This window comes from Gobio gobio, assembly GCF_949357685.1.
Source record: "Gobio gobio genome assembly, chromosome: 3".
Taxonomy (NCBI): Eukaryota; Metazoa; Chordata; class Actinopteri; order Cypriniformes; family Gobionidae; genus Gobio; species Gobio gobio.
The window spans coordinates 10,032,326-10,052,866 of NC_137099.1; the positions used below are offsets into that span (position 1 = coordinate 10,032,326).

General features: G+C 36.8%; 1 protein-coding gene across 1 annotated transcript; it reads left to right on the top strand.

Annotated features, from left to right (window-relative positions):
- The first annotated feature begins 360 nt into the window (after nucleotides 1–360).
- Nucleotides 361–20,255, top strand: abcb6a (ATP binding cassette subfamily B member 6 (LAN blood group) a). The gene is made up of 20 exons (XM_079811456.1): nucleotides 361–548; nucleotides 1,580–2,132; nucleotides 3,908–4,045; nucleotides 4,142–4,331; nucleotides 6,934–7,026; nucleotides 7,123–7,315; nucleotides 7,560–7,681; nucleotides 8,681–8,790; nucleotides 8,905–8,970; nucleotides 9,117–9,242; nucleotides 13,575–13,651; nucleotides 14,392–14,455; nucleotides 14,538–14,623; nucleotides 14,753–14,810; nucleotides 15,384–15,488; nucleotides 16,347–16,521; nucleotides 16,750–16,862; nucleotides 18,486–18,580; nucleotides 18,715–18,783; nucleotides 18,878–20,255. The coding sequence occupies exons 2-20, from the start codon at nucleotides 1,617–1,619 to the stop codon at nucleotides 19,035–19,037; spliced, it is 2,556 nt and encodes an 851-aa protein (XP_079667582.1). The 5' UTR covers nucleotides 361–548; nucleotides 1,580–1,616; the 3' UTR covers nucleotides 19,038–20,255.
- Nucleotides 20,256–20,541: the final 286 nt, after the last annotated feature.

The following is a 20,541-nucleotide window of genomic DNA, read 5'->3' on the forward strand; positions in this document are numbered from 1 at the left end:
GCCCTTTTGTTGTTATACAGTTTTGGGCGGCTGATTTCACATGGTAACAAACAAAGACTACTATAACAACTGTTTCACGTTTAATTCCTCGGCGGCTCAGAAAGCCAAAGGTTCCTATGAGTAGCCTACCATTCAAATCTTATGTCTTTTAACTTATTTTAGAAATACGAAAGAGCATGCTCTTTTAAATCGATTTTATTAGTTTTATTATTTTACAATAAACGACGACATTATGAAAATCACCGAGTAACCACAAAGAACCCTGATTGGACCATCCGTACTTGCGCTGAGAAACGTTACACTTACCACGTGACAGCGCAATGCGACCGCGGGCACTAGGACCACGAGGCGTCTGTTTGCACCGGTGTTATTGTGTAAGTCATGGATGGTGGAATTGGTCGGCGTGAGTTTCTGACTGTAAGGTCATATACAGCAAACCACACACGATGAAATGTTTTAGGAGTGCTAACATCATAATCCATCTGAGGGGGTAATTATTCAAGGACGCACACGAAAGACTAGAAGGATCCCAGTGACATTGGAAACAGGTTAGTTCATATTCACACTGGCCTAACACAAGTTCACATGAACGTCGTTTCACACGGTAATAATAAACTTTGGTACAGTAACTAAGTTATATGTGCTAATACATAACACTCACAAAAAAAGTGGAACTGTCATATTCTTTGTACATGCATGCATTATGCATACAGTGTTTTATCATGTTAGTGTATTAGTTGGTCACAACTTTTTTGATAATAAAAATATATAATAAATGGGGCACCATGGCCAAAAAAAAAAAAACCCCACATCGCTATGTAATGGTATTGCATTATAATGCAAGTTATTATTATTATTATAATGACTGGCTTATGAACACCTTCCACAATAAATATTTTTAAAATATATATTATATTTAATACATTTATCAATATTAAACATATGCATCATATTATTATTATTTATTATGCTGATATTTTCATGCTATATTTTGGTCCAATATAATAAATAATACTTTTTAAAAATCAAGTTGATGTTTTTTGTACATGTACTATGGTAATATTCTGGTATTATGTAAAAGTACATTGGAGTATCGTGTAAATACCACGGTATATTATTATGTTAAATCATCCAATACCATGGTAGCACAGTGTCTGAGACTATTACTGTACCATGTTATTTTAGTATTATTGAGATTTTATTATCTTTTTTTAATAACGTTTAAGTAATTTTGTTGTGTGTTTTTGTCTATAGTTTTTAAATTTTATTTCCGTTTTAGTTATTTTAGTACATCAAGTACATTTGTTATTTTTAATTACATAAAATGTTGTTTTTGTTTTTAGTTAACTATAATAACCCTGGTAATACTATTGTGTGGTACAGCCACAGTACTTTGTAGATTTACTACGGTAGTACACGTGTACTATGACATTACTGTGGCATTTTTTGTACCTTGTAGTAAATACCTTGGTGTAAACACCATAGTATGTGGGGTAAAGCTTACATTACCATGGTATTGCCATCTGATACGTCCCTGTGTTATGGTCCTGCCACAGTATGTTTTTATTATTTTTTCCAGATAATCTTTGTGTGGACCCTTCATCATCATCATCATCATGGTGGGGATGAAGAGTTACTGTGAATCCGGCGTCTCCATGCAGCAGGTCTGGGTGGAGGGAGGTCTGACTCTCTGCTTCTACTTCACCCTGGTGCCGTCCGTCCTCCTCACCCTCTTCTTCCTCTTCGGCACGTTTCTGTGTGTTTGCTACAGCCGTTATGGCACAGACATGGAGCCCAAGTTCATCCCTCGCTCTCGACTCTACCGGCTCCAGGTGGGCCTGTCGGTGCTGCTCGTCCTGCAGGCTCTGGGCTGGATGGTGTTCCGGATCGCTCGGAGCGAAGAGCTGCCGGGATACGTGGTTCTGTACGGCTGTCTCTCCATGCTGGGCTGGCTTTGGGCCGTCGCTCTGCTGCGTCTGGAGAGAAAGAGGGTTCTGGTGAGGGACAGAACCAGAGGACACAGTTCGGTACTGTTGATGTACTGGGCCGGGGCTTTTGCGGCCGAAAACCTGGCGTTTGTGTCGTGGATGAGCCCTCAGTGGTGGTGGACTCTGGAGACGTCCGATCAACAGGTACATGCGTGATTGGTTAGGAAAACTCTTGTCTATAAGTAAATAAAGATGATTCGCATATGCTAATTTTTTGCAATAATGTAAATTAATGGGCATTTTTTGCCTGTTTATCAAACATCGAGTTACATCCAGTTACGCACCAGATTGCAGTGCTTTTTAGTGTTTAATATTGCATTATCATGTATTTCTTTAGTATAACCTTTAGCACGTATTCCATTGTCCTGTCTAAAGTGGAAGTAATTGAAAGTGGTGACAGATGTAGGTGTGCTGCTCACACACCATTACTCAGCAAAATGGTAATTTTGTGAAAGGATTATTTACCTTACATATTGAGGATCCCACTCTGAATGACTCTGCAATTCTGTCAAGTTTGGATTGTCATTCAAAAAAGCAGGGTTGTTTAGTCATTTTGTGTTTTTAAATAGTAGTCAGTGACAATTATTGTTGAGTCATGGTCAGTTCTGGCTGCTTTCCTTTCTGGCCTCTTTGGCTACACCCCAAACGTTTACGTTTGACCAATCAGATAACAGGTTATGTGACACTCCATGACGTTGCAGTTTTACTCTGCTCACTCTAGTCTTGCTCTCAACTTTGAATGTTGAATGCAAAAGTTGATTGCATATTATAAAAAAAATATTTTTTATAAAAATGGCAATTTTGCCAGATTTCACTAAAAGAACATTTACAAAAATATTCCAGTTATCACATTTTTTTTTTTAAAAAGTCTCTTTAAAAAAGTTTTTTAACTTTATTACAAATATATTGCAAAATGAAAACAATAATGTAAATATTATTATTATAAGTGTGAATCAAAAAATTAAAAGTACATTTAAAAAAAAATAATAATAAGCATGATTTCATCTCTTAAATGTCTTAGTGTGTGTTTTGGTCATAATGTAGACTTTTTAAAAGCTTTTCTCTCATAATTAGGACTTTTAATCATAATTTAGATTTTAAAAGTCCTAATTTCAACTGTTCATCTCACAATGACTTAGCATGTCATGTTTTTTTACATTTGATTTAATAATGAGGACTTTTAAAATCATATTCTCAATATTTTATCTTATAATTATGACTTAGCATGTCGTATTTTCGACTTTTTATCTCACTATTATGACTTAAAATCATATTTTTTTACATTTTATCTAATAATGAGGACATTCTGATCAGTAATATAGTTGAATATTTAGTGTATATACATAATTTTATATTATCCCTATTTGATTGTCATATATATATATATAAATAATAAAAATTTACTAAATTATTAAACCATTAATACATAATCAATAATTATATATTATTAAACAATAAATATGTTTAAAAATAAAATATAATTCTTAAAAACACATTTTATTATTATAAATGTAAGTAGACCTAAAACGTAAAACTAAATCTAATTGTAAGCAGTTTAATATTATATTTCAGTTTAAATATTTTATGTTTAAAATATTGTATGTTTTTTATGTGCTTTATTTTAAATTTGACACCCCAAACTTATGCTATAATTGTTTTTTGGGGGGTAATTTACTCAAGTACATAAGACAAATTCAGTAAGACACACTGGAAAAAAATGCATTCAAATCCATCACACAAAATAGATTATTTTTAAAGCCAAAGAAACAATAAAATCTAAAGTCTTTGAAGTCGACACTAATGACCAAAAATCTTATCATAATTACATCAGAGATATGTATGATATGATTCTAGCAGATACAAACAATAGCAAAGAATAATGGCTCTGTGCATATTGTTCATTGTGACTCTGTCTGCAGATGGAGTTTGCTTTCTGGCTGGTGCGGTACTTCAGCTCAGGTTTGCTGTTCCTGATAGGCCTCAAAGCTCCAGGGTTGCCGCGCCGGCCATACATGCTTCTGGTCAATGAAGATGAGCGAGATGTTGAGCACACCGCAGTAAGACATTAGATGCCCTCTGCTATTGTCAAATCTGCATGAATATATCTTACTATCATAATCAACAATCATAATCTCATTAATGCAACTTTTCAGCCTCTCTTGGGTAATTCTGACGAGAATCAGTCTACGTGGAAAGACTTTGGGAAGAAGGTGCGTCTGTTGGTGCCGTACATGTGGCCTAAAGGCAATGTCGTGCTTCAGCTGCTGGTTCTGCTGTGTCTCGGGATGCTGGCAGTGGAACGTGTCATCAATGTGTTTGTGCCCATCTACTACAAGAACATAGGTACAGAAAAAGAGTCTTAATCATCATGATTCAATTATTTATGAAATAATTGTACTTTTAGGTCCGTAGTTTTTTCTCAAATGGTATTCTTAGTCTTTTTGTTCACACATTAGCTGTCCGGTTGTTAAGGCTGACGTCACGCGGCAACGCTTCCGGGTCCGAACGCTCTCTCATACCACAAGAAAAACAACAAACGGTGCAAATATTAGGGCTGTGCGATATTGAAGAAAAATGCGATATGTGAGATCCTTGTTAAATTATGCGATACGATATTGCTTTAAGTGTGTAAAATCTATTTCTTTCCCCAACTCTATCTTTCACTTAAAGCATAACTGACTGTGTTTACATGAATACTCATCAAGACAGCCATTTTGATATAACTGTGTGTGTATTTGACAGTTCGAGTGTGTAACATGACAGGAAAAAAAAGAACGGCTTGTGCGCACGTTTCGGTGTGTGTGTGTCAGACAGCACGAGACTGCAAGGAGTTGTTTTTCACAAGTTATTGTGTTTAATAACTCTTTTTAACGTCAAGCAAGTCCCATAAGTAACAATCGTGTGCCCAGTCTATTCTCTGCTAATGCGTCGACCTAAAACGTGCACTTTTCACAATGTTGAAGTAGCCTACTAAAATCATTCAGATATTGCGCATAATTTCGATATATTGTGCAGCCCTAGCTAATACACACACAATGTGGTGTAACACTACAAAAAAAATTATAATCATAACCTTTATCTCCATACCAAAATTCCAGATGGCCAGATAGTGATTCATCTTTTATAAATCGTTAAAATATTAATGTCCATGACGCTGTGAGCACAGAGACTGTTGTGTAGACTGTAAGTATTTAAAATATTTAACTTTTTAAAATGTTTTATGTTTAATATGAATAAATAGCGCTCATAAACGACCGTCGATGGCATTCTCAAGTGAAACGAGTTGAGGCTTGGACCCAGAAACGGCAGGTAGAGTCCACACCAGTGCGGCTTTGCAACGAATTTCGGGAATTAAATATTCTCTAAAAAAATTAATTAGAGCTGTAGAAGTTGAATGTTGCCTTTTCTTGGTTGTAATTTTATTTTTTTAAACATAAGTCAGTAATATACTGTATATACCGATCAAAATATATACCGATTTAAAAAAATTTTTTTTTGAAAGAATAAGTCTCTTATGCTCACCAAGGCTGCCTTTTTTGACCAAAAATACAGAAAAAAACTTCTGTGTGAAAACTTCTTGTGAAATATTAGAACAATTTAAAATAATGGTTTTCTGTTTTAATATACTTTAAAATGTAATTTATTCCTGTGATTTAATGCTGAAGTTTCAGCATCATTACACCAGTCTTCAGTGTCACATGATCCTTCAGAAATCATTCTAATATGCTGATTTGTTATCAATGTGAATATTTGTTATAACCTATGCTACTTTTTGCAGGATTCTTTGATAAATTAAAAGTTTTTTAAAAAGAAAAAAAGGACAGCATTTATTTTTAAATAGAAATCTTTTGTAACAATATACAGTACCATTCAGAATTTTACGGTCAGTAATTTTTTTCTTTCTTTTTTGAAAGATATGAATACTTTTATTCAGCAAGGATGTGTTAAATTGATAAAAAGTGACTAAAGATTTATATTGTTAGAAAACAATTAATGCTGTCCTTTTTTAAATGCATCAATGAATCCTGAAAAAAATCACAGTTTCCAAAAAAATATTAAGCGGCACAACTGTTTCCAACACTGATAATAACTGAGTATCAAATCAGCATATTAGAATGTTTTCTGAAGGATCATGTGACACTGAAGACTAGGTTAATGGCTATGGCTTAAAAAATACATTATATTTTAAAGTATATCAATTTTAAATTGTAATAATATTTCACAGTATTACTGTTTTTGTTCTGTAACAGTAATACTGCTGCTGCTGCTGCATAAATAGACATACAGTTTCTCAAAAAAGTTGATAAAACATTTTTTATGTTTAAAGTTTATGACATGCCCATCTCAGGAATTATTTCCAAACTTCCCAGTGGTAAACACGACATCAGAGGGCGTTCATGTGCAATTTTTACCTAGAAAACTTGCATTTGTACGATAATTCCGATAGCATGTGAAGGCAGCATTAACACACCAGCTCCCCTCTCACACCTGAGACCTTGTAACAGTAACGAGTCACATGAGACCGGGGAGGGAAAATGGCTAATTGGGCCCAATTTGGACATTTTCACTTAGGGGTGTACTCACTTTTTGTTGCCAGCAGTTTAGACATAAAGGGCAGCAAATGTACTCTGTTAAACAAGCTGTACACTCACTACTTTACATTGTAGCAAAGTGTCATTTCTTCAGTATTGTCCCATGAAAAGATATAATAAAATATTTACAAAAATATGAGGGGTGCACTCACTTTTGTGAGATACTGTAAATCCCGTAGCAGATCTAGGCAGGTGGAGCTGGGGAAGGTGGAGGGTTTCAGAGGAACTCTGATAGCGCGCTGCAGGACTAGCCTACTACAGCAAACACTGAACCAGACTATTTAAATGTTGAGCATGCAATCTTGGCTACAGGATCCGCATTTAAAAAAATATCATTTTTATCTCCTTCACAGTGAACCAGCTGACAGACGGGAGCTCTTGGAAGACTCTGGCGACTACAGTGTGTATTTACGGGCTCCTGAAGTTCCTGCAGGGTGGTGGAGCTGGTGAGGGAACGCCACCCAATTGAATGATTGTAGTGTGACGTGGAATATCAGTTCAAATCTGACCACATTCTTATCTTCATCTGTTTCGGTCTGCAGGTGCGTCTGGGTTTGTGAGTAACATGCGTTCATTCCTGTGGATTCGAGTGCAGCAGTACACTAACCGTGTGGTCCAGGTGCGTCTCTTCGCTCACCTGCACTCTCTGTCTCTGCGCTGGCACCTGGGCCGCCGCACTGGAGACGTCCTGAGAAGCATCGACAGGGGAACCTCCTCCATCAACAGCCTGCTGAGGTGACGGCTAAAGAATATAGGAAATATGACACAAGATTGTGTCCTGATACCACAAACCTTCTTATCTCGAGCTGTTTGCATTTGCATGCAATTATAAACAATGGTCTATTTGCAATATTAATCAATAATTTATTGAATGCATACAGACCTTACATATAGATAGTGTGCTTGTACAGGAAAAGTGATCCCAGTCTCTATTATCTTGAAATATTTTAAAATATTTTTATTTGGTTTATTCCAACAGCTACATCGTGTTCAGCATCTTCCCCACCATCGCTGACATTGTCATCGCCATTATCTATTTTATATCCAATTTCAATGCCTGGTTTGGCCTCATAGTCTTCGTTTGCATGGCCCTCTACCTCAGTGAGTATCTAACAATGGCCATTTCTAAATGTGTATACATGAACACACACACACACACACACACACACACACACACACACACACACACACACACACACACACACACACACACACACACACACACACACACACACACATGAATCTTATTGTTGCCCCCATTACAAATTATTTACATTAGAAATTTGTAATATGTCTTTAGCCTTATAATACAGCTGCTCCTTGGAGTATTAAAAGTACATCTGCGTGCTGAAAGTATATATATATATATATATATATATATATATATATATATATATATATATATATATATATATATATATATATATATATATATATATATATATAATTTATTTTTGCGCTGAGCAACACTTGAGCAATATATAGTTAAAATCAGGTATTAAATATGTAGAGCGAATGATTTTTCCTGTACCCAAAAATCTTGTTTCGTGAGTTTTGTTTTTGACGTATGACATAAACTCTAAAATTGCCAAAACAATTAAAAAATTAATTAAAGCTAAATAGAAATATATAAAAAACTAATAAAAATGACAAAAGCTCATGACAAAATCACTGAAATATTAAAATGAATAACATAAAGTTAAATAAATATAAGCTAATTTAAAATATTTATAAATATATTAGTAGTGTATAAATAATACTAAAACAATACTGTCAAATAACTTCATTGTGTGTCTTGTTTGATTCTGCAATTGGTGCACATTTATGACTTTGTAAATAAAAACGGTTATGTTACAGTTAATTACAGTTGATATTATGCCTCATTCATCACACTTTATTTTGTCACGGCATTCCGTGCAAACTGTTAACAGTATATGACATTCTCCACAAATAGTAGTTTGACATTCTGAATATAACTAAACTCTGCAGGAGTGCAGTTTTGATTCTCCTCCACTCAGTAATCATTAAAGACAGAAGAATAGAAATATAGCAGATCAGCATTTGATTGATTGACTGCTCTGTTATCTGTGTCTCTTTCAGCTCTCACCATCGTTATCACTGAATGGAGAACCAAATACAGACGAGATATGAACACACAAGATAACAATGCCAAATCGAAAGCTGTGGACTCTTTATTGAACTTTGAGACGGTATGGAGTTGTTTTCGGTTTGTTTGGCTAAGGTGTCAATTGTGCTTTGTAATATAATGCACATAATGTGCAGTCATTGCATATGGTGTGATTGAGTTATGATATTGTCAACAGGTGAAATATTACAATGCAGAGCGTTATGAAGCGAGTCGCTTTGAGGATGCCATCCTGAAATATCAGGTAGTATTTTTTAAGAACGTTTTTATACTGCTCTCCACATCTGATTTGTTACAACATTTGTATGTTATAGTTTATTGATTAATTGCTCACAGTAATAAATCATAAATATCCCTTTCATAATTACCGGTATATTTTATTTTGCTCAGGTATCGGAATGGAAGACCAACGCCTCTCTGGCGTTTTTAAATCAAACGCAGAACCTCATCATTGGTTTGGGTCTTCTGACCGGATCTCTGCTCTGTGCGTACTTCGTGACAGAGGGAAAGTTTCAGGTACGAACAGTCAGGACACCTCAGATATCAGACCACTGCCAGAAACCTCTGAAGCCATCAAATCATCTATAGTTTAAAGCAGCAAAAAAAGAGATGTGAAACAAATAAAAACAGGAACATAAATTAATTATAACATTTAATTTATTCAGCAAATTGATCAAAAGTCATAGTAAAGACATTTATAATGATAAAAAAATTCAACTTTCTAACTTGAACTTTCTATTTTATCAGTGAAGCCTGAAAAAAAAAAAAAGTCAATGTTGATAATAATAAGAAATTCTTCTTGAGCAGCAAATAATAATAATAATTAATAATAATAATTAATAATAATAATTAATTTATTTGTCATTGTTAGTACAACGAGATTGCATAAGTGCATCAATCGACAGTGCATTTTCATAAAGTGCCAGAGATAAACAGTAACACATATCACAACAAAATCAGGGCAATTGTCATACAGTAGATCAAGAGTGGGGAATATGAATGAATACTGCAGCGATGCAAAGTCCAGTTCTCAGGTATTGCAATTGGTGGATAGTGTGCATAGTAAATGGGTTAAGTTAGAGGGGAGCTGTGTGCATTCAGCAGTCTGACTGCCTGCGGATAAAGACTATTAGCCATTCTGGTGGTCCGGGCTTGAAGAGACCTGTACCTCCTCCCTGATGGTAGAAGACGGAACAAGCTGTTTGCTGGATGGAACCTGTCTCTCATGATGCTGTGTGTCCTACGTAGACAGCGGGAGGTGTACACTGTTGAAATCTCCGGGAGGACAGTCCCAATGATTTTGCCAGAAGTTTTTACCACCCTCTGGATCCTTTGCCGTTCAGCTGTAGTGCAGCTGGAGAACCAAACTAACAGCCCATAAGTCAGTACACTTTGGATTGCACAGTTGTAAAAGTTTATCATGAGCCTCTGTGGCAGTTTCACTCTTTTCAGTTTCCTCAGGTAAAAGAGCCGCTGCTGGGCTTTCCCTACCGCTGAAGTGATGTTTCTGCCCCAGGACAGATCCTCTGAAACAGTCAGACCCAGGAATTTAAAGTTGGTCACCCTCTCTACCTCCTCCCCATTAATGATGATAGGTGACTGGTCAGGATGGTTTTGTTTGCGAAAGTCAACTATGAGTTCTTTTGTCTTCTTTGTGTTAAGAACCAGGTTGTACTTTCTACACCACCCTGTCAGAAGTTCGATCTCCTCCCGATATGCTGTCTCATTGTTGTTTATTATGAGGCCGAGCACGGTTGTGTCGTCAGCAAATTTAATGATGTGATTCGTGGGGAAGGAGGCAGAACAGTCATATGTGTAAAGTGTGTAGAGTAGTGGGCTGAGCACGCAGCCCTGGGGGGCACCAGTATTGATGTTTATAAAGTCTGAAACGTGCTCACCTATCTTCACACATTGTGAGCGGTTGGTTAAAAAGTCCAGTATCCAGCAGCATAGTGACTTGTTTAGTCCAATATTACACAATTTCAGCAGGAGTGTATTAGGCCGTATTGTGTTAAAAGCTGAACTAAAGTCAATGAAAAGTAGCCGTGCATAGGTGTTTTTGTGCTCCAGATGTTCCAAAAGTGTGTGAACCACAATAGCAATGGCATCCTCCGTTGATCTGTTCTCTTTATATGCAAATTGGTACTGGTCCAAAGCAGGTGGTAGGGCCCTTTTTAGGTGTTTCATAACCAGCCGCTCCAGGCACTTTGCCGGGATCGATGTGAGTGCCACAGGCCTATAGTCATTCAGGCATGCGACATTGGCCTGTTTAGGGACAGGAATAATTGTGGCTGCCTTAAAACATGATGGTACCCAGGACCTGGACAGTGACAAATTAAAGATGGTTGTAAAGACCACTGCCAGCTCGGCCGCACAGTCCTTTAGTACCCGGCCCAGTACTCCGTCTGGACCAGATGCCTTCCTGGGGTTGATGTTACCCAGGCAGAGTCTCACTTCATGAACGCTCAGGACAGGTGAGGAATCGTCATCGGAGGGCAGGTTGGGCCACGAAGTATCCTTATTCTCCCTGTCAAAACGGGCTTAGAAATTATTTAGTTCCTCTGCTAGGGTGGAAGAACCACTCCTGGAGGCAGATGTTGTTCCCTTGTAGTCCGATAGTGCTCTTATTCCCTCCCACACTTGTCTTGAGTTTGTGGAGGTGTTAAAATGTGCTTCAATCCGCCTTTTATAATCCAATTTGGCAGACTTGATGCCCCTTCTAAGAGCACTCCTTGCTGTACTGTAATTCCCTCTGTTACCAGACCTATAAGCTGCGTCCCTGTCCTTAATCAGTAGCCGAACTTTGTGAGTCATCCACGGTTTTTGGTTGGGAAAAATATGGATCAGCTTCCAGGATGTGACCCTGTTCACACAGAAATTGATATAATCCATTACTGTGGTCGTATACTCGTCAAAAGACTGGCGTGTCAATAACTCCCGGTCTCTAAAAAATCAGCATATTAGAAAGATTTCTGAGGGATCATGTGACAGTGAAGACCGCTTTGGAATCACTGGGATTACATTTTAAAATATATTAATCTACAAAACAGTTACATTGTAAAAAATATTGGACCCACTTCATATTAGGTGGCCCTAACTACTATGTACTGACATTTAAAGGGGTGGTTAACCACGATTTCACTATTCTAACTTTAGCTAGCGTGTAATGTTGCTGCTTGAGCATAAACAACATCTGCAAAGTTACAACGTTCAAAGTTTAAAGCAAAGGGAGATATTTGCTTTTAAAGAAATCAATTTCTAAGGACTACAGCAAACGGCCGGTAGGCGACTACAGACATTCCTCCCGGGTTGGTGACATCACCAGCCTCAATATTTACATAAACCCCTCCTCCTAGAATATTAAATAAGGGGGAGGTGAGGCCATTTTGTATCGCGGCGCTGTTGTGGTATAGTTAGGCTGGAGTGTTGTTGCCGCCATTCTGGAAACGCTGTTATATTCATCCGGATTGCAGGTCTGGGGTACTTGCTTTGTTCAGCCTTCATAGGGACGGGGGTGCGTTGCAGAGCGTTTAACATACAGCATGTTATATGCATATGTGTATGAGACAGAGGGGAACAGGCGCGTGCGGGGCTCCCGCTGCACATTTCAGAGAGGAAAACTTCCACAATCTTCGCGAGTTCAATGCATGATTTGCACAACGGCTTGTCCTGAAAGCTGGATTTACAAACAGAAGCTGTTTACGGGCCACAACCTGTAAGTCTGATTTATTTTTCATCGATGTGTTTCCTGTAATCGGTTAATTGTGCGTTGTAGCAAGGAAGTAAACAGATGACAGCGCTGTTCTGCAAACCAGTCTGTTAAATGCTCATTCATACTTAACGTTATCCGACGAACACCTAACGTTACAAACACTAACGTTAAAATCTCAACAGCGAACTTGGCATTAGTGTAAATGATTCTTTGATTAGAGCTTTTATGTATTATTTATCTACAGGCATGCTAAACATGGTTCTGTGTGTGATTTGGCTACTAGTAAAGCCAGTGTTTAGTGTTCGTTTTGGGTTAATAGTTCTTGCCACAGATATTTGGCTATAATCGTTCTAAAAATACAAAAGTGCCATTCAGTAGCGATCACTGTAGATCCGCAGTCTTTACTCTCGAGGACTGAACAGGTTCTGCTCGATCATCTTCACTAAAATGTTCTGGGTCTGATTCAGGCTCAGATTGGTATGGTTTTATTGACGCCATTGTTTCTAATACTGACCAAAGCACAGTCTACCGGTAAAGGTAAGGGGCGTGACGTTTCCGATAAACGTGCACTAGGCGGTTAGCGAATCACAACACACTGGGCCAGCTAACCAATCTGAGCCCATTGCGTAGATGCAGTAGATGCACACCTGTATTCAAAGTCATTGTTAAAAAGACAATAAATGCAAACCTGTAATGGCAAATCAATTGAATTTTGTTTTAATTCTTCTATAAGTTTTTATGTTGCAGCCGTACAGTTTGGCTAATGCACTAAATTACTTTATTTTAATTAAAGATTGAGCTTGTGATGGAAATGGCAATGTGAAATTTCCACTCCAGACTTACAACATTAATGGCTTGAGAATTTTTTTTTTTAAATAAAAAAGATATATATGAAAAATGTGTTCATTTGGCACTGGCAAAAAAGTGTAATGAAGTGCAGAATACATTTTTTTAAAGTATAATTTTAATGTCTTTTAAATATGTTTTAAAATAAAAAGGAATAAAATAAGGAAAAAAAATAAATTCGAAATTATAAAAAAAAATGTATTAATATAATTTTATTTGTATTAAAAAAGATTTCATTATTTTTATCATCATGTGACATGAACTACTTGTACCTCATCATGGTCTTCCAGGTTGGAGATTATGTGCTGTTTGGAACATACATCATCCAGCTCTACACTCCGCTCAACTGGTTTGGAACATACTACAGGTATGGAGCTTTTTTGTCTTGGTTGAAGGAACACGCCACTATTTTTGAAAATAGACTCATTTTCCAACTCCCCTAGAGTTAAACAGTTGAGTTTTACCATTTTCGAATCCATTCAGCCGATCTCCGGGTCTGGCTGTAGCACTTTTAGCATAGCTTAGCATAGATCATTGAATCTGATTAGACCGTTAGCATCTCGCTCAAAAATGACCAAAGAGTTTAGATATTTTTCCTATTTAAAACTTGACTCTTCTGAAGTTACTAAGTGTACTAAGAACAACGGAAATTGAAAGTTGCAATTTTCTAGACCGATATGGCTAGGAACTATACTCTCATTCCTGCATAATAATCAAAGAGCTTTGAGTCATACCATGGGTTCAGCGGCGCAATGATATTACACAGCGCCTGAAAAGAGTCCCTAGCATGCTCTCTGTGCAAGCAGGTCGTCACGTTGGTTATATTGACGGAAGTTAGACTATTTTCAGGCGCTGTGTAACATCAAAAACCTACTGCTTTTTTTTTTGAGCGAGATGGTAACGGTCTAATCAGATTCAATGATCTATGCTAAGCTATGCTAAAAGCTACCGCCAGATCCGGAGATCGGCTGAATGGATTCGAAAACGGATCCTATTTTCAAAAATAGTGGTGTGTTCCTTTAATAGTTTAGTTTATCATCAGTGTATAGATCACTTTTTATATAAAAGAACAAATATGACAGTAAGCATGTATCTTTCCTTGAGCAGAATGATCCAGAACTCCTTCATCGATATGGAAAGCATGTTCAAGCTCTTCACTGAGGAAGAGGAAGTGAGTGGAGGGTTTTCTTTGAAATTCATTTCAGAGAAGCTTTTGAATAATTAATGACATGGTAATTTGTGTTTTTGTTTAGGTGAAGGATGATGTCAATGCAGGGAACCTTAACTTCAGACAGGGAAAAGTAGAATTTGAGAATGTCTTCTTCAGCTACACGCAAGGGTAAGAAGCTACTTAAATGTATTTCTATAATTCTTTATTATTATTTTTAGAGGAATTTATTTGACAAATGAACAATAGTCACTCAATAATATGCAACTTTTATTTTATATGATGTGGATATTTGTGCAGCAAGGAAATTCTAAAAGACGTCTCTTTTACCGTACTTCCCGGACAGACCGTCGCACTTGTAAGTCTGTTCTGTTTTATACTGTTCTGCACTAAACTGTCATTGAGTTAAATTCCCTAGAGTATATTTGAGTACACAAAATATAAATACATCCTTTAAAAGTTGTTTTGCTGTTCATGCCTTTTCTGCTTTGTCTTGGTTTGTACACTACCGTTCAAAGGTTTGGGGTCAGTAAGATTTTTACATGGCTGCATTTATTTGAATTAAAACAGTAATATAGTAAAATATTAGTACAATTTAAAACGAATGTTTTCTATTTTAATCCTGTTATGATAAATCCACATTTTCACATTATTACTCTAGTCTTCAGTGTCACATGATCCTTCAGAAATCACTCTAATATAATGATTTGCTGCTCAAGAAACATTTATTATTATCATCAATGCTGAAAACTAGATATCCTTTGTAACAATATAAATGTCTTTACTGTCACTTTTGATCAACTTAATGCATCCTTGCTGAAGAATTCATTTCTTTCAAAAAAAGAAATAAAAAAATTGTACTGGCCCCGAACTTTTGCACAATAGTGTGTGTTTGTGTGTTACTCCTCATGACTGTTTGGATTTCTTTCAGGTCGGACAGTCTGGGTCAGGAAAGAGCACCATCATCCGTCTGCTTTTCCGTTTCTATGACGTTCAGGGCGGGTGTATAAAAATAGACAGTCAAGACATCTCAAAGGTGAACCTGCCATTGGCTTGAACCTGTAACTGGTTTTCCAAAGTTACTAGCCACACAGCATTTTCACTGGCCAATCTTTTAACATGGATACCATGGGGGAAACCTGCCAAATGGATATTTTTAATATTATCTCATAATTTGGTGTCTGCTGTCACTTTAAGACTTGACGCACGGATCCATTATACTGTTACACATGTGTTTTCTTTCTGAAATGTTTACATTCACTTAACGTTACTGACTGTGTATACGCGAATACTCGCCAGTTGTCATTTATTTGTGTGTATCTTACTGTTCAAGCACAATAAGCGAAAAATAACTCAATTTAGTACTGAGATGCGGCTTTATGTGCAAACACTTTGAGTGTGAGCACAAAATCTGTGGGAATGAGTAAAATTATTCACAATGCGCAATATTCATCCGGAGAAAATGAACCGAGCGAGTGAGTGAGGGGAGGCGGGTTTGTGTGTCAAGTCGCTGTCAGAAAGATGAGAGAGAGAGAAAAGCGCAGCTGGTATCTTGTATCTATTCTGCAGAAAATTAGTATTGGAAGAGTTTCAGATATTTCAGTATCTATATTTTTGACACTATTTTGCACTTGGTTTATAATTTAAGATGCCTTTTTAAAAGACTACAATTTGAAAAATGTATTTATTATATATAAAATTCAACCCGCCAAAGTGGCTAGTAGGAGTGACTGTGTTACACACCACTGAAATCCACCCGCATTTGGCAGGTTGGCGGGTGTTGATGTCAAGCCCTGCATATGTAGAGGAATATTCTGTCCTTTGTACTTTGTTTCAAATTTTAATGGTAAGCTCATGTGCGCTGTGTTAATTCATACGTCTGGTTGTGTCTCAGGTGAAGCAGTCCTCTCTGCGTGCTCACATTGGCGTCGTCCCTCAGGACACCGTCCTGTTTAATGACAATATTCGGGACAACATCCGCTACGGTCGAGTTGCTGCTTCTGACCAGGAGGTGGAGGAGGCTGCGATTGCCGCTGACATCCATGACAAAATCATAACTTTCCCAGACGGTGAGAACCATTTTGGCATTTAATTTTTTTAAAATTAAACTAAGCAATGAATATAAATAGGGTGTCTGAAATACAGACCTTGATAAAATGTGCTCTGATTATTTGAGATCATTGTGCTAGACAGAGAGCATCACTTTAGGTTTTTATGCCATCCATTTGGCTCATTTTGAGTCTAGATAATGTTTGAGTTCATACTAGCTGATATTCATAATTGATTTATATTTGTAGGCTATGACACTCAGGTGGGTGAGAGGGGGCTGAAGTTGAGTGGAGGAGAGAAGCAGAGGGTCGCCATCGCTCGCACCATCCTCAAAGCGCCACAGATCATCCTCCTCGATGAGGTACATCATCACCAGTGGATTATGGGAGAATACTTACAAAATTATTCTGTTCATCCTGTTGTTTTTATGATTTCTTGTTGGGAATTGCTTTACTTGTTTTAGCAAGTTTATGTAGTGCTGTGGAATTGACCGTCCGCCAAGACCCGCCCCCTTTTGTTACTGTTGCCATGTCTGACAAGCCATGGCGCTCTCACACCACACACACACACGTTCTCACGTAAAGAAAATACATCGCGGAGCAGAGTTACTTTTGATACGAAACAAAGTCTCAACTTTCAAATTTTGTATTTTTTTTTACGAAATTTAAACAATAAGTAACATTTTGTAGCTCTTTAATGTGTTGTGATCGCTGTAGCGCCTCAGTTAAAGCTGCTCGTGAACCGATCATCTCTTCCTTCTAGTTCATTGATAAGCATCAAATAAACACGAATGAACACTAAAAGAAATGTTGTTTCAACCGCGGAAAGACGTCAGCACACACCGTTTTTCAAGTCTTGACTTTTTCTCTCAGAATTGCGCAATATAAACTCAATTGTGAGTTATAAAGTCGGAATTGAGTTATTTAAACTCACAATTCTGAGTCTTTTTTTCCCTCAGAATTGGACTTTATAACTCACAATTGCCCGTTTATATCTCAGATTTGTGAGATAAAACTATTTACTAAGTCAGAATTGTGAGATAAAAGGTCACAATTATCTTTTTAATTGTTTTATTCTGTTGTGGAAACAAGCTTCCATACAGAAGAGACTTCTTTCAAAAACATAAAAAAATCTGCTCCCAAAATTTTGAACGGTGGTGTCAGGAAAAACACAATGCTACACATTCACAGTATCGAACGATTCTGAGTCAATGAAATTTCAGTGGGTGGATCACCTCTGCTTTACCGGACAGAAACAGAAAACAAGCAACCAATAAGAACTATTTTTGTGATTAGAACAAAAACACAGATTAAAGGTGCACTATGTAACTTTTTGTCAGTAAAATATCCAAAAACCACTAGGCCAGTGTCATATATTTTGTTCAGTTGAGTACTTACAATATCCCAAATGTTTCCAACTATTTGTAAATCGTGAGAAATTGAGTCGCCTGTTGATGGTGTCATATCTGCGTTACCCTCGGTTTCTGGTTTCGCTTTACTCTCACTGCAGTGTGCAAAAAGTGTCATTGCATCCACTGAGAGAACACACGTAGTAACGTCATAACATAATTTTCAACACACTCAGAAGTATCTAATATGATAAACAGAGCTGCGTTACCTCATACTCATGACTGGAAAACCGGAAGTGGTGCCAGCGACTGTGGCATAATAAAAGTCCCGCCGGCGACTATGCCATAATAAAGGTCCAGCTCCTGCTTCATAACATTAATAATCACATCTATGAACATGATTTCTGCCCGAGTCCTATCCCGATTCTTTTCCACCGGCTGTGAGGTGAAGACCACATGTCCCAAGATTCTGCGCTCAAACTTGATGTCATCAAACTACGTATTTACAAAAGTTACATAGTGCAGCTTTTAATAGTGTTTTTTAAATTGTTTCTAGTCTGGTTAGGACAAGTTTTCTCTCCAGTACTTTTGAAAATGTTTTTATCATGGGCTAATTTGCTCATCCTCTGCCCATAGGCCACGTCTGCTCTAGACACACAGACTGAGCGAAATATTCAGGCATCGCTGGCTAAAGTCTGCGCCAACAGAACCACCGTTGTGGTGGCACACAGGTAAACACATAATTAAATGAATTTAGAGTTTTTACTCTCATCAATTATTACAGTAAAAGCATAAGCCATAGGTCTTTTACACATTATAGGATATCTGATTGTATAACACTATCACTGATGTGCTTGTATTTTAGATTGTCGACTGTCATTGGAGCCGACATGATTCTTGTACTTCGTGATGGGCAGATTGTGGAGAGAGGAGGGTGAGTTTATTTATTGCTGAACGCAAAGTCAGGTTTGCTGTGGGTTAATACATGAACTATGCAGTTTAAAGTCCAGTATTATTTTTTTTCGTAGGCATGAGGAGCTGTTGGCGAAGGGAGGGCTGTACGCTGACATGTGGCAGAAACAGCAGCAGGTGCAGGATTCAGACTCTGCCTCTGACAGCGAGACTAAAGACAGGAATTCAGAGAAACTACAGCCACAAACATCCTCTACAGGACACAAGGGGCACTAGATGGATGATGGGACGGGCAACAAAACCTGATTTTGTGTGCATTTTAATCTCGTCCAGTGCTGTTGTGGCATATTAGATTTATAATTATGTAATATTATATTTTCCTTTGTTTTTGCCAGTTCTTAAAAGTGTCCCATTTTGCTTAAGGATTTATTTATAAGATATCAAAATCATATAATCATATATATACAGCTCTGGAAAAAAAATAAGAGACCAGTTCAGAAATCAATGTTGAGTGGCCTCTTAATTTTTTCCAGAGCTATATATATATATATATATATATATATTTAGTTACAATTATTAATGAAAAGATATAATGCATTATAACATACATTATGAATACCTTTATAATGCATTATTCATAAAGGCATAAAGTGCATTTATAATGCGTAATAATATCACCGTTAATGAGAGAAGACTGACAGAGTTATTGTACATTGTATAAATCCCTCCATGTCTATAACTTTAGGCAATACATTACTGACACCTTATTATGATGAATGTACGTTCTGTTATTCAAGTGAATTTCTGTGGTTGCATTGACTCTATGATGCTTCCCATTTGCTGTTCTTTGTAATAGGGAAAACTGATTGTAATTGTAAAAATGATCATATACTTTGAGGCTTTATTTAATTTAAAAATGGATCATTATACTTCTGGAGCCATTGTATATCAGTCAATACTGATAATGCTGATATTTGAATTTCTATACAGGCTAAGATTAAATCTGTATTTAGGACTAAGGGAAAAAATATCATCAATCAATTTTAATGTTAATTTCTGACATCATGTGCACATTCGTCTGACTTTTTTACTTTCGTTATGATCGTTTGTGTGGTTAAACATCATATTTTCTTAAGCTGTGTGTGTGTGTGTGGAGCTTAGATGCAATAGATTGCTGTACTGTACAACTTCAGTTCATCAAAGAGACAAAGGAGATCACTCACTTTATAGCTTTGACACTAAACTCAGGGGACAAGGTTGAAAGGAGCCATTGGGTTGTGTTTTTGTCATTGAAAAAAATTCTAGTACATTTTTTAATGGAGATGCAGACTGGCAGAATTTGCCTTGGATAAAGTAATTCATTTGTGACTGAATGGCTAAAGTCTGAAAAAATGTGTTCTATTGTACATTAAAGCTAGAGAGCATGTGTATGTTTATATAAATATGTTTATTCTGCTTATTGATCGTTCTGTGCATAAAATGCAAATGCGTGTAGTCTCTTCATATTTTGTTTACAAGTTCATATGTGTGTGTGTGTATGTATGTATATATATATATATATATATATATATATATATATATATATATATATATATATATATATATATATATATATATATAGTGTGTGTGTATAATTAAGGGTGATTGCCATTGAGATGACTTGAAAAAAGTGCCCCAATCGCACTGAATTCACCCTATATAAATATATATATATAGTATTATTGACCTCAAGTGCTGATCATGGGGCGTTTTGAGATTAGTTTGTATACACAATAAATGG